The 12,968-nt window shown below is 32.2% G+C and overlaps 2 protein-coding genes across 5 annotated transcripts; both read right to left on the reverse strand.

Annotated features, from left to right (window-relative positions):
- Positions 1 to 277: 277 nt before the first annotated feature.
- On the reverse strand, positions 278 to 6,219 carry LOC120275151 (protein DETOXIFICATION 35-like). 2 transcript variants are annotated; one of them, XM_039281654.1, is made up of 7 exons: positions 5,945 to 6,219; positions 2,932 to 3,557; positions 2,294 to 2,350; positions 1,940 to 2,178; positions 1,357 to 1,475; positions 1,029 to 1,115; positions 278 to 505 (listed from the first exon to the last, which is right to left on the reverse strand). In XM_039281654.1, the coding sequence occupies exons 1-7, from the start codon at positions 6,212 to 6,214 to the stop codon at positions 455 to 457; spliced, it is 1,449 nt and encodes a 482-aa protein (XP_039137588.1). In that variant the 5' UTR covers positions 6,215 to 6,219; the 3' UTR covers positions 278 to 454. The 2 variants fall into 2 exon arrangements, with proteins under 2 accessions (XP_039137588.1, XP_039137589.1); XM_039281655.1 differs by having other exon boundaries at positions 2,932 to 5,435; positions 5,945 to 6,058.
- A 2,994-nt stretch (positions 6,220 to 9,213) lies between these two features.
- On the reverse strand, positions 9,214 to 12,919 carry LOC120275152 (protein DETOXIFICATION 35-like). 3 transcript variants are annotated; one of them, XM_039281657.1, is made up of 6 exons: positions 12,165 to 12,919; positions 11,839 to 11,895; positions 11,485 to 11,723; positions 10,984 to 11,034; positions 10,307 to 10,393; positions 9,214 to 9,462 (listed from the first exon to the last, which is right to left on the reverse strand). In XM_039281657.1, exons 1-5 carry the CDS (start codon positions 12,782 to 12,784, stop codon positions 10,326 to 10,328), a joined length of 1,035 nt encoding a protein of 344 aa, XP_039137591.1. In that variant the 5' UTR covers positions 12,785 to 12,919; the 3' UTR covers positions 9,214 to 9,462; positions 10,307 to 10,325. The 3 variants fall into 3 exon arrangements, with proteins under 3 accessions (XP_039137591.1, XP_039137592.1, XP_039137590.1); XM_039281656.1 differs by having other exon boundaries at positions 9,215 to 9,462; positions 10,916 to 11,034; positions 12,165 to 12,916; XM_039281658.1 differs by lacking the exon at positions 10,984 to 11,034 and having other exon boundaries at positions 12,165 to 12,918.
- Between the last annotated feature and the right edge of the window lie 49 nt (positions 12,920 to 12,968).

Raw genomic sequence — 12,968 nt, forward strand, 5'->3', positions numbered from 1 at the left:
CAAAAACCACTATAAGGTGAGCATGAACCAATTCACTCCTTTGGGTGGACCTCTCTCTAATTTAAAATAGAGAATTCAAATCCTATTCGCACTTGTCCACATTTCTCTCAAGAATAAATAAATAAAATCAAAATCAAAATAAATCAATCTATATATATATAATGGTCAAATTTTGAACTCTCAAGTATAGAATTGGGAAATGAATAAAATACCACTCTTGAGGAAAGAGATAAATAAAAATATATATATGTAATAAATTAAATATTAAAATAAATAATACAATAAAAATATACAAGTTAATTAAATCACAACAATTAATGTCATGGTGTCAGTAAACAATTTAATTGTAACAAATTACAATAAGTGGCGCCCTGCACTAAACAATTTAATTTACAAATAAATTACAACAATTAAAGTTTTGAGTATTTTAATCAAATCATTCTACCCATTTTGTTTATTGATCTTCTCCACTCCAAAATTGGAGCCTTTTTTCCGCTTGTATAACCTGATAATAAAAATTTATACCATAAACAACCCATTTAATTTAATTAAAATACAGTAGTTCTTATGTTTATTTTGTGTTGAATGTATATGTAATACACCAAGACTCAAATTAAAACATCAAACTTTATTACAAAATTACAAGTAATATTTGTGAAAATAATGAGTTTAGAAAACCCATATATACTTAAAAAACTTGCCACACAAGCTTTGTATCAATTACTTGAACAAGATCCCTTTATTTTTTTAGTAATATATATATATATATATATGTGGATTCAAGTCATATACGTACGGATGTTTATTTATATACCTTTTGAAACTGTTTATGAATAGATTATAACCGTTGGATTAAAATCCAACGGTTATTATGGACGCCCCTAAATTGTTTATGAATAGATAATAACCATTGGATTAAAATTCAACGGTTATTATGGACGTCCCTAAATGATATGTCATATATATATATATATATATATAATGTGCATTAGAAAACAAAAAAAAATTGATAAAGTATGAATCCTCACCTGACCCTTCCAGTTGGTCTTACAAACAATGGTTATGAGAACCAATGTTTGAGCAATGTAACCAGATATCATCCCAATCCATATTCCCTAACACAAGTACAAAATTCCAAACTTAAGATAAACAAAAGTGAACATGTGTAATATCATTTAATTGATACCAAATAAATGACTAATTTTTCTGGAAAATAATACCTTACAAGCCCACCTGATAATTCAAAACATATAAAACACTTTACCATCTCCATGACAACATAAAGATAATATATATATATATATATTTAATCAAGCCAATCAGAAAAACCAAGATGGAGTAGAGAAAGAGAAACACCTGCAAGCCCCAATGAAAAAGAAATCCAAGAGCAGCAGCAAGAGGAATTCCAAGGAGATAATAGCAAGCTAAGTTAATATAAGCAACAAGACCTTGCCATCCGGTTCCGGTGATTGATCCTGATCATAATTCATCAACTAATTGAAATCAATGCATGTTAAGAACAAAAGATTTTACTTGAATACCCTGCAAAACTGCATGATAGTTTACAGATGTTATAATTTTACTTTATGTGCAACCCCAAATTTCTTTTTACTTGTTATAAGATCAATTTAATTTATGTTAAACTGTCAAAAGTTAGTCCTGATGAATGCCAAGTAATATTTAAAAAATCAGAAGGTAGCAAGTAAAAACCTTTAGTTTATACAATACTGCCAAAACCTTTGTAAAATTGTTAAGTTCCTGGGCACCGGCAAATAGGTGAAAATTAATGAACAAAATCACCACAGTGGTTTTACGATGGTGAATGATTATATTGGAGTACACAAGTAAATATCATTTACCACAAAGAGTTACCAGAGAATTTTCATTGTTGCAGAGGTACATACAAATAACATTATGGTAATTAGCAAAAGTAAATTACCTATTAATGTAGATTGAATGGCGGTAATCATCAAGACAATGGCAAGGAGGTATACTGCAGTAGAGGCAGAATCTTGTACTTCTTTGCTGCTGGTGAACAACAATGGGAATTTGTCCCAGGTTGCCAAGATCAATGAAGATGAGATAAGGCTGATGAATAGTGTTGTCAAGCCAGATACGATGACCGCGTACTTCCCTGCCCTCGGCCGGCCTGATCCAAGTTCATTTGACAGCCTCACACTGATGGAAAACAAAGAAAACATCCAATGTACCAGGATTATGCATTCAAATCAAATATTATTTGATAAATCGAAGCGAGTATTAAAACTGTCATCACTAATAGCATTTTGTTCACCTTGTTGCCGACAAGAATCCAGTGACCAACATATACTCCCAACTATTTATGTTCAGCCTGTGAAAACAAGCATTTCTTAATGTGACACTTTTTTTTAACCAAAATACCCTTTTACACAAATATGAATTTTATAAAAGTATATAAACAGTTATAAGCTTTAACCATAGTACAAATGGAAATTTCTCCAAAAGAAATTCATCAAGCAGATATGTATATGTCAAAGTTTCCTTCAAAGTGGCCCATGACTAAGAGATTCATTAATTTCAAAAGACATCAAATTCCATTCAATTGATGGTATAGACAGGTCTTTAAAGGGCCGGTAGATGCCCGCATAAGAAGAGGGAAACAATGTAGAAGAGGAAAAGGCAGACTAAAAGGCATTTAGCATAAATTTTTTGAAATAATGTTATATCTTAGTTTATCTAAATTTTTGGCTCTTAAATAGGATCATGAATAAATAAATCTCATACGCATAATAGTGTCAACCATACAAGATGCAGAATTTGGCAGTCATCTTATGTGGAAGGGAAAGATTCATGAAGCGGATCCATGGGACTAACTGCTGGCTTCTTGTTCTTGTATCAAATTCCATTTAATTATATGAAGGAAAAGGAAAGAAAAACAACTATAAACCATACCATATGGAGGCTGATGCAACTGTAACCTGTGCATTGTTTAGGAGGCCAGTGAGAAACATCACAAGAGCACCATACCAATCACCCAAGAGAAGCATGAAAGCAGATGAGAGAGAGAGCTTAATGAAAGGCCACAAGTCCTTGAAAGCAAACCATGAAAAACCATTCCATACATCCTTGCACCAAAACATAATGTAGATCACTTGAAACAAAGCCATTGCACATGAAGACACATCAAAGGCTATAGCTGCCCCAGTTGAGCCCCATTCCAAGACAGAGGTGAAGAACCAAAGCGCACAAAGATGAAGAACAAGAGATATGAAAGCAATGAATGCAAGAGGCAGGACCTTATTTTGAGTTAGGAGGAACTTTTGGGAAGGGTAGGAAATGGCCATGGCAAATTGTTGGGGGAGAATAAGAAGAGCAAAGCGGCCGGCGAGGAAGGCAATATCAGATTGTTGGCCAAGGAAGGAGAGGATGGGGGTCGCAAAGATGTAGATCGGTGACATGAGGATGGAGGAGATGATGAGGATGATCCATGTACGTTGCATGTAAATGCTGAGCATGCTTACTTGCCCTGCTCCAAACGCTTGTCCACTTAGGGTCTCTAGAGCACTCCCCATGCTGAGCTGTTCCATGTTACTTTTGTTTCACAATTCAACCAATCTATTTGCAACAATGTGTTGTAAACACACACACACACACATATGTACATCAACAACATTCCCCAGTTGAACCCCCACTGAAACGTTTAAATTCAAGCTAATTTCAATCTAAGAGAGTGAAAAACTAATGTTGATTATGGTTAATTTCATTGTTAGGAAAAGTAAGAAATATTTTAAAACAAAAAAGCAAACTTAAAGGTGGTGGTTGTCATAAGGAGTGATCATTTATTGTGAGACACTGAGGTTCATGTCCCATGTTCTTCGGTAAATTCGCATATACACCCCTACAAAAGATCATATTTGTTTGTGCTAACCCAAAAGATAAAACCATTATTTGCATGCATACACATAACCCTCTAATGAGTCTGAGCAGCAATTAACATACGTTTCTTATAAAACAAAAAATTATGCCACCAACTTTTACCTCCCTTTCTTTCAATCATTCCCCTTCATATAATATTATCTTTTGTCATTTACAATAAACATATAAAAGATACCCAATATGTAGAGTATATCCCAAAAAAAAATACTTTTTTTATTTGTGCCCCTTAAAAATTGAATTTTTCGGTATGCCCCAAGACCCACATTCACTTGGTAAATTATCTAGATTATCAAGAGTTTCATTTCTTAATATTAATTTAAAAACAAAACCTTTCAATTTTTTTTGAAACTTATGAATTTTCTTTTTACAAAATGTGGACAAGTCACGTCAAAAACATGCACAGGAATAGAGTTAATATTTCAATACACATGCGCAATCACCGAACATGAGCTAAGGGATTTAGTACAATTTTCAAACAAACTAATAATAACAAATGAACTAGTATATTACTAAATAAAAAAAAAAGTCTATAATAAGCTAGTAAAGAACAAGATTTGTTATGATATAGGTATATATGAGGATGTGTCATATACAAATGTTCGTAGATTCAATCTTTACAAACATTCGTCGATTGAAATTCAAATGGTATTCATCATCACCTCTACAGTGACAGAATTATCATTCATTTGTACTGTAATCTAGTAAAGAACAAGATTTGTTATGATACAGATATATATGAGGATGCGTCATATACGAATGTTCGTAGATTCAATCTTTACGAACATTCGTCGATTGAAATCCAAATGGTATTCATCATCACCTCTACAATGATAGAATTATCATTCATTTGTACAGTAATTATGAATAGTATTATGGTAAAATGTGAAATGCACAGTATTTTAATCTAAATCACACATACAATAACTCAACTAATTATAATTGTTCAATTCTATTTCTACTGCAACGTAAAACTATAAAAACCAAAATAGAACCAATCAATCACCCATTTGTTGTTGGTATAATGATATGACTACTATTTATAACACTGTTGTTCTCTCTCTTCACACCCATTTGTTTATGTCTCTCTCATCCCCCCCCTCTCTCTCTCTCTCTCTCTCTCTCTCTCTCTCTCTACTTTTTTTTAATTTGAGAGAACATCCCCATACGACATCCCCATACGATTTATTCTCGATATTATTATTTTTTTACTAAAGGTGGATAAACTACAACCTCAATTATTGTTGGGAGCCTCTTTATTGGGGGAGGGAAACAAGTCAATTGAGTGCATACAAAAAATTCCAAAACAATAACATATTTAAAGGGTTAACATCTATGCAAATATCAAATTGCTAGGATGGCCCATATTCGTTGTCATGTCTAAATCAATTCTTTGTCCGATATGATTGCTTGAGACCATGAGAGATATCACTAACCCCAACTACCAGTTGCTTGGCAGATGATCCCCGGGGACTCCATCATCTATGCTTTTCCATCCGTACTAATTGCATTCCTATATTAAACTTTTCAAAAAAACAGGCCTTTTTATAATTCATCCCACATTTCAAACTACTCCAAAATCCCTTTCCCATTTATATTAGATAAATAAATAAATATAATTTAAATGATTTTTAAATTACCAATATATCTGTCATCTTCCCTCTCCCCGTCTCCAAGACTCCTCCGGCGAGCAAGAGCTAGTGCATCGGCGCCGGTGAGCTCGCCGGGCAGAGGTGAAGACGAGAAAGGGAAATTTTATTTAAAAATATTTAAAAAATTTTGAAATTTATCAGGGACCTAATATTTTAAAAAATATATATTTTTTCCGATTATATAAAATCCCTAAAAAAAAACATCCACGAATGAAATCTTTCCCAAATCCCTAGAAAAATCCTCACTAATAATAATTCCTTCAAAATTAGATCCAAACCCTAATTAAAAAACCCTCAAACCCGGGCCTAAATCATCACGATATGAAATCAAGGAACAAAATGGGACCAAGAGGAGATGAGTGAGATCTTTGAGCCCTAACCAGGAAGCCAGTAGTGAAGTTGGAGCAGAGAGTGAGGGCAGTGGAGACAGCGGAGAGCTGGAGAGCGCTGAGATGGCCGGCAAAGATCTGGACGGAAGAATTGATGCCGTAGGTGAAAAGAGCGGTCATGGCGATCGGCGCCGCCAACATCCACTGCTTCTTGGATTCATCGGTGAAAACCCTAATCGCATCACTGAAGCTCCTCACCTCGAGCTCATCTTTTCCTCCGCTTCTCTTCGTCTTCTCCACGAGACCTCTCTCCTCTTCCATTGCTCTCTCTCACTCTCACTGTTTGCTCTCTTTCTGTATATATATATATATAGATGTTATTTTATGAGAAACCCCCTGTGTTTAAATCTTATTTAAAAAGTTCTTCAAATTTTAAAAACTCATCTCCTATAGGGAATACTATGGTTTCAGTCTATTAAAATCTGACACGTCCCCAATAATAATAGAAAAAAGTATAATAGCATCGCATAGGACACGTGTCAGAATATGATAGGTTAGAACCGGTGTATTCTCGGGAGATGAACTCAAATTTTAATACTTCAATAATAATAATAATAATAATAATAATAATAATAATAATAATAATAATAATAAGGGAAAATGAATTATGAATTTCTAAAAGTTTCAAAACATCTCAATCAGGCCCTATGACATTTGAATTTGTTAGACAATCTTTTTTTTTATATCTTACTTTTGTGTTTATGTATGTAGCTCACTCCATTAGTTTATTTTATCTTACAACACGTACTTCCCGCTTAAAATGTATGATCTCCGTTTAATATTTTGTGTTTTCGTGTAACTATATAAGTTTTCACTTAATATATAGCATATTTTCTTTTAATATATGACATTTTCGCTTAATATTATGCGTTTCCGCTTAAAAAGTTGAGAAATATTTCCGTTAAAACTACGTTTATGATATAAAGACAAAAAAAAAATTGTTGACAGAAAAAGAAAGGACTTTTTGAAAATACCCAAATTTGGTGAGTCAATATGTGAATAAGTGGAACTTAAAGAAATTTTTAAGGTATTTCCAGTAATAATAATAATAATAACAACAACAACAACAACAACTAGTATGGATGACCGTGTTTATGTTTTTGGTTTCATTTAAATGCAAATTGTATAAAAAAATATTAAAATAAAATTAATGAAAAATGAAAAATTAACCAAAAAATAATAATAAGTGTATATATAATATATCTTAAAAATACAATAGATATGTATACCATGTATACATAGTATGTGTATGTCATTTAAAAAAAGCCTTTAAAAAAACCAAAACCAAAACCAAAACCAAAAACAAAAACAAAATAAAATAAAACAAAACACAAAGGTATATATTGTATTGTATACAAACAAACACCTCTCTCTCTCTCTCTCTCTCTCTCTCTCTCTCTTATATATATATATATATATATATATATATGTTTGTATCATTTTTTGAAAACTCATAAAAGTAGCCTTTATGCATCAAGTCTAAGAGGAATAAAAACATAAATAAAAATCAAAGTACCAACCAAAGAAACCTTGTGGTGGTTGTCCGATTTTGTAAAAGAGGGACTAAAGAAAAAAAAAATTTGATTTACTACCTTGTGGTTTCTCTGCGTGGCAAAAAAGAGAAAAACCATAACGACCGTTAGCTCTTGCTTATGTGGCAAGGGCAAAGTCGACATTTGACATAAAAAAATATATATATTTATGGGTTGGCGTTTTAATGTGTTATGCTAATTAATTTGGATGATTAATGTGCTAATTAAACACACATTCATTGTTGAAGGTCACTTACCTCGATTGCCACCCTTGTTCAGACAAAGAAAAGGTTCTTCTTTCTAGAGAGTAAAACTATAGTTCTTCAAAATTTGTTGTAATTACCTGCCACCTTGTTCCACCTACATGCTCTGATTAATAACAACACAATAGTACCCATCGAGGAAATCAAATAACTCTACATCTTAGTTTCCCTCTTCATGCTATATCTCCCTCTTGTTATTGGATCTTTACTTTGAAAATAATCTAAGACTAGGTTTCAACACAAGAAACAAACAGAGATGGAAGAGAAATGAAGGGTAAACAAACAAGGGCAATGGCAAGGGCAAGGGCAAGGGCAATGGCAAGGGAGAAGGCATTGTGGAGTTGCGACCCTGAATGATTCAAAAAACCTAGCAATTGAGGTGCTTGAAAAACCCTAATCCTAAGGAGAACATTTTCTTGTGTCTTAAGGATGGATGACATTAAAACCAAGGTGAGGTGCCAACTCATAGGAAGATATACTTTTTTATGTTAAATGTCAATTTTGCTCTTGCCATGTAAGCAAGGACTAACGGTAGTCACGATTTTTCTCCTATTTGCCACGCAGAGAAACCACAAGATAGTAAATCAAAATTTTTCTCCTTCTGTTCCTCTTCTGCAAAACCCGACAACCATAAAGTTTATTTTTAAAATTTTTCTTTTTTTTAAAACTCATAAAAGTAACCTTTATAAAAATCAAAGTACCAACCAATCAAAAGCTGACAAACTTACACCCAAAAAATCATTTGAATGCATAACTATTAGTGGGTCTATTATATTTCTTCTTGATGTTGACCCTCCAAATATATCTCTAGCTATATTTGGGCACAACATATTTAAAAAGATATTTAATTGCTCTTGCCCTATTACATATATTCACATGAACATGACCCTACAATCAAATCAACAATATGAACGTGACCCTACAATCAAATCAACATTATGAAAAACTGAATAACGGTAATTTAATTCAACGCCATTATGTAATACGGTTATTGAAGTAATCTAGTTTGATATATGTCTTGTTTGAATTGACTTATTAAAAAGATATTTTTTTTCAATTTAATAAAAATATTTTTGAAAAAAAATATATTAATCTAGAGTAAGTTAAACATTTTTTTGTATTTTGTGTTTGAATTAATTTTTCTATAAAAACAAAAACTGTAAAATAAGCTAAAAAACAGTTTTTTTCAGAATCTAGTCATGACTAATTTTTGAGCTATTTTTTTCAATTTTTACTAAAATTCTGTTTTTACAGACCAATACTAAATAATTTTTTGAACTCGAAGTCTTAACTTATACATACAAATTTTTTATAAATTTTAAATTATCGACTAACTTTAACTAATTTTTTTAATCAATATAAAATAGTTAAAATAGACAAGTAAAAAGACCTAGTGAGTAATATAAACTAAGTTGAAGGCAACCTGCCTTTGTTCACAAAATATTTTTTATAAATACAAATATATATATAATTTTAGATTCATTTAAGTGTTATTACATTTGGAAAAACAAGCTTTGCTCCGTGAGACGATGGATGCCATAATGTCAATAAAACAAAATAAATTACAATAAATGGCACCCTGCAATATACAATTTAATTTACAAAATAAATTACAACAATTACAGTTTTGAGTATTTTAATCAAATCATTCTACCCATTTTGTCTATTGATCTTCTCCACTCCAAAATTGCAGTCTTTTTTCAGCTTTTATAACCTGAAAATAAAAACTTATACCATAAACAGACAATTTAATTTAATTAAAATGTAGTAGTTCTTAGGTTTACTCTGTGTTGAGTGTACATATAATACACCAAGACTCAAATTAGAACATCAAACTTTATTACAAAAGTTACAAGTAATATTCAAGAAGCCAAAAATAATGAGTAAAAATAACTCATATATTAATAGACTTGGCACACAAGCATTGTATCAATTATTTGAACAAGATAAAGCTATATATATATATATATATATATATATATATATATAACTTATAATGAACAAATAGTCCTCAGATCTCTGAAATTAAGGTATTCACACCCAATGACTATGAGTATTCTCAAAGAGTCATTTTTTTCTAACATGTTACTTTTCATATCGTCTAACTTAAAAGTAGTTAATGTTGACATAAAAGTGGTTAATGTTGACATAATTGGCTCTCGGTTTTTTAAACAAAAACACATAATTTTAAACAAGAACATCAAATTTTAAGCGAAAACTCATAATATTAAATAGAAAAAAAGTAATATACTAAGTGAAAACTTATGTAGTTACACGTAAACACGCAATATTAAACGAAAACTATAAATATTAAATGGGGTTGTAAGATAGAATAAGTTTACGGAATAAACTACAATAACAGAAAATGAAATGTACTTTAAAAAAATAAGTATGTCTGAAAAATTCAAATATCAAAAAGTCTATCTAGGATGTTCGAATGTTTTGAAACTGTTAAGAGTTATAATTCATTTTCCCATATATATATATATATATATATATATATAATGTGCATTAGAAAATAAAAATGAAAAAAAAAAATGATAAGGAGGAATCCTCACCTGACCCTTCCAGTTGGTCTTACAAACCATGGTTATGAGAACTAAAGTCTGAGCAATGTAACCAGATATCATCCCAATCCATATTCCCTAACACAAGTACAAAATTCCACAGTTGAGATAGACAAAATGTAGGTTTACATTTGACAAAAACCCTACCATTCAATAAACATGTGTAAAATCATTTAATTAATGCAAATTAAATAACTTACTTTTCTATAAAATAATGCCTTACAAGCCCACCTCATAATTAAAAATATATGGAGCACTTTACCATCTCCATGATAAAATAAAATTAGTATATATATATATGTATAATGCTAGATCTCATTGGCAAATTATAGTACATATCATTAGACAGAGATGTTCACATATTTTGATTTGGGTTAATTTAGGATAAAATCTTAATCATTCTGAACTAATCTAAACCAAACTGCACAAGACTTGTTAAAAAAAAAAAAAGTCCAAGATGAACTACCCTATAATAGAATAATATTTTATTTTTCTCCTAACTCAAAGTTTGAGTGGTCAAATCTATTCCGTGACTTGTCCGCATCTCCCAAAAAAATAAATTAATAATAATAATAATATGGAGAAAAGAGAAAGAGACACCTGCCAGCCCCAATGAAAAAAAAATCCAAGAGTAGCAGCAAGAGGAAGGCCAAGGAGATAATAGCAACCTAAGTTGATATAAGCAACAAGACCTTGCCATCCCCCTCCAATGATTGCTCCTGCTCATAATTCATCAACTAATTGAAATCAAAGCATGAGAAAAAATAAAAATAAAAGAGATTTTACTTGAATATCCTGCAAAACTGCATGATAATTTACAAAGGTTTTAATTTGCACCAGTTCCTATAATTTTGTTTTATTTGCAACCCTTAGAATAACTTTTAATGTTATAAAGTGGGTTAAAATAAATTTCTTTTGCTCATCAAAAAATCATTTTAATTTATGTTTAAAAACCTTAGAAGGTAGAAAGTAAAACCTACAGTTTATATAATCCTGCTAAAACAGTATTTGACTTCCCTACAAAAATACCTTAACAGTTATTAAGCTCTTGGCTGCAACAATATGACCAAACTGGGTTTATGACGGTGGATGATCATATGGGAGTAATATCATTTACAAACAAAAGGTATATGTAAACAATATTATGGTAATTAGCAAAAGTAAATTACCTGTCAATGTAGATTGAATGCAGGTAATCATCAAGGCAATGGCAAGAAGGTAAACTGCAGTAGAAGCTGAATCTTGAACTTCTTTGCTGCTGGTGAACAACAATGGGAACTTGTTCCAGGTTGCTAAGATCAGTATAGATGAGACAAGGCCGATGAATAGTGTTGTCAAGCCAGAGATGATAACTGCATACTTCCCTGCCCTCGGCCGGCCTGACCCAAGCTCATTTGACAGCCTCACACTGATGGAAAACAAGGAATACATACAATGAACCAGGATTATGTATTCAAACCAAATATTATTTGATCAATTGAAGTGTGTATTGAAACTCTCATCACTAATAATATTTAGTTCACCTTGTTGCTGACATGAATCCAATGACCAACATATGCTCCCAAGTATTTATGTTCAGCCTGAGAAAATAACAAGCATTTCATTGTACATAAATAGTAATTTTTTTCACAGAAATACACTTTTACACAAATACGAACTTCATAGAAGTATATAAACAGTTATAAGCTTCTATAACGGTACAAATGGAAATCTCCTCAATAGAAATTCAACAAGCACATATGTTTGAAAATGTTTCCTTCAAAGGGGCCCCATGACTCATACTCAGAGATTCGTTAATGTCAGAATATATCAAAAACCCATCTAAATAACAAACAACTATAAACCATACCAGATGGAGACTGATGCAACTGTAACCTCTGCTTTGTTTAGGAGGCCAGTGAGAAACACAATGAGAGCACTATACCAATCACTGAACAGAAGCATGAAAGCAGATGAAAGAGAGAGCTTGATGAAAGGCCACAAGTCCTTGAAAGCAAACCATGAAAAACCACTCCATGCATCCTTGCACCAAAACATAATGTAGATCACTTGAAACAAAGCCGCCGCACATGAAGACACATCATATGCTATAGCCGCCCCAGTTGATCCCCATTCTAAGACAGAGGTGAAGAGCCAAAGCACACCAAGATGAAGAGCAAGGGTTATGAAAGCAATGTATGCAAGAGGCAAGACCTTGCTCTGAGTTAGGAGGAACTTTTGGCAAGGGTAGGAAATGGCAATGGCAAATTGGTGAGGGAGAATGAGAAGGGCAAAGCGGCCAGCGAGGACGGCAATATCAGGTTGTTGGCCAAGGAAGGAGAGGATGGGGGTCGCAAAGATGTAGATCGGTGACATGAGGATGGAGGAGATGATGAGGATGATCCATGTACGTTGCATGTAAATGCTGAGCATGCCTACTTGCCCTGCTCCAACTGCTTGCCCGCTTAGCGTCTCTAGAGCACTCCCCATGCTGAGCTGTTTGATGGTTCTTTGTATTAAAAATAGAAAATAAGAACAGGATTAATGTTATAAGAATGACAAGATCATCTTCAAATGTGAATATTCAACTATAATATTCTAACATATCCACATTTTATCTAATTCTAGCGCATAAAGCACTGAATGTTTGATAAAAAATGGAAACATCCTTCAA

This window comes from Dioscorea cayenensis, chromosome 14 (genome assembly GCF_009730915.1).
Source record: "Dioscorea cayenensis subsp. rotundata cultivar TDr96_F1 chromosome 14, TDr96_F1_v2_PseudoChromosome.rev07_lg8_w22 25.fasta, whole genome shotgun sequence".
In the NCBI taxonomy this organism is placed as follows: Eukaryota; Viridiplantae; Streptophyta; class Magnoliopsida; order Dioscoreales; family Dioscoreaceae; genus Dioscorea; species Dioscorea cayenensis.

What these genes read in the sequence shown, in the direction of transcription:
- LOC120275152 (XM_039281656.1), bottom strand. Translation starts at nt 12,784, where the DNA reads ATGGGGAGTGCTCTAGAGACGCTAAGCGGGCAAGCAGTTGGAGCAGGG. An exon ending in TTTTTCATTGGGGCTGGCAG is followed by an intron (nt 10,394 to 10,915) that starts GTGTCTCTTTCT and finishes TACTTGTGTTAG; the next exon opens with GGAATATGGATTGGGATGAT. An exon ending in AGACCAACTGGAAGGGTCAG is followed by an intron (nt 9,463 to 10,306) that starts GTGAGGATTCCT and finishes TTTTATTTTCAG; the next exon opens with GTTATAAAAGCTGAAAAAAG.
- LOC120275151 (XM_039281654.1), bottom strand. Translation starts at nt 6,214, where the DNA reads ATGGAAGAGGAGAGAGGTCTCGTGGAGAAGACGAAGAGAAGCGGAGGA. An exon ending in TTTTTCATTGGGGCTTGCAG is followed by an intron (nt 1,116 to 1,356) that starts GTGTTTCTCTTT and finishes TACTTGTGTTAG; the next exon opens with GGAATATGGATTGGGATGAT. An exon ending in AGACCAACTGGAAGGGTCAG is followed by an intron (nt 506 to 1,028) that starts GTGAGGATTCAT and finishes TTTTATTATCAG; the next exon opens with GTTATACAAGCGGAAAAAAG.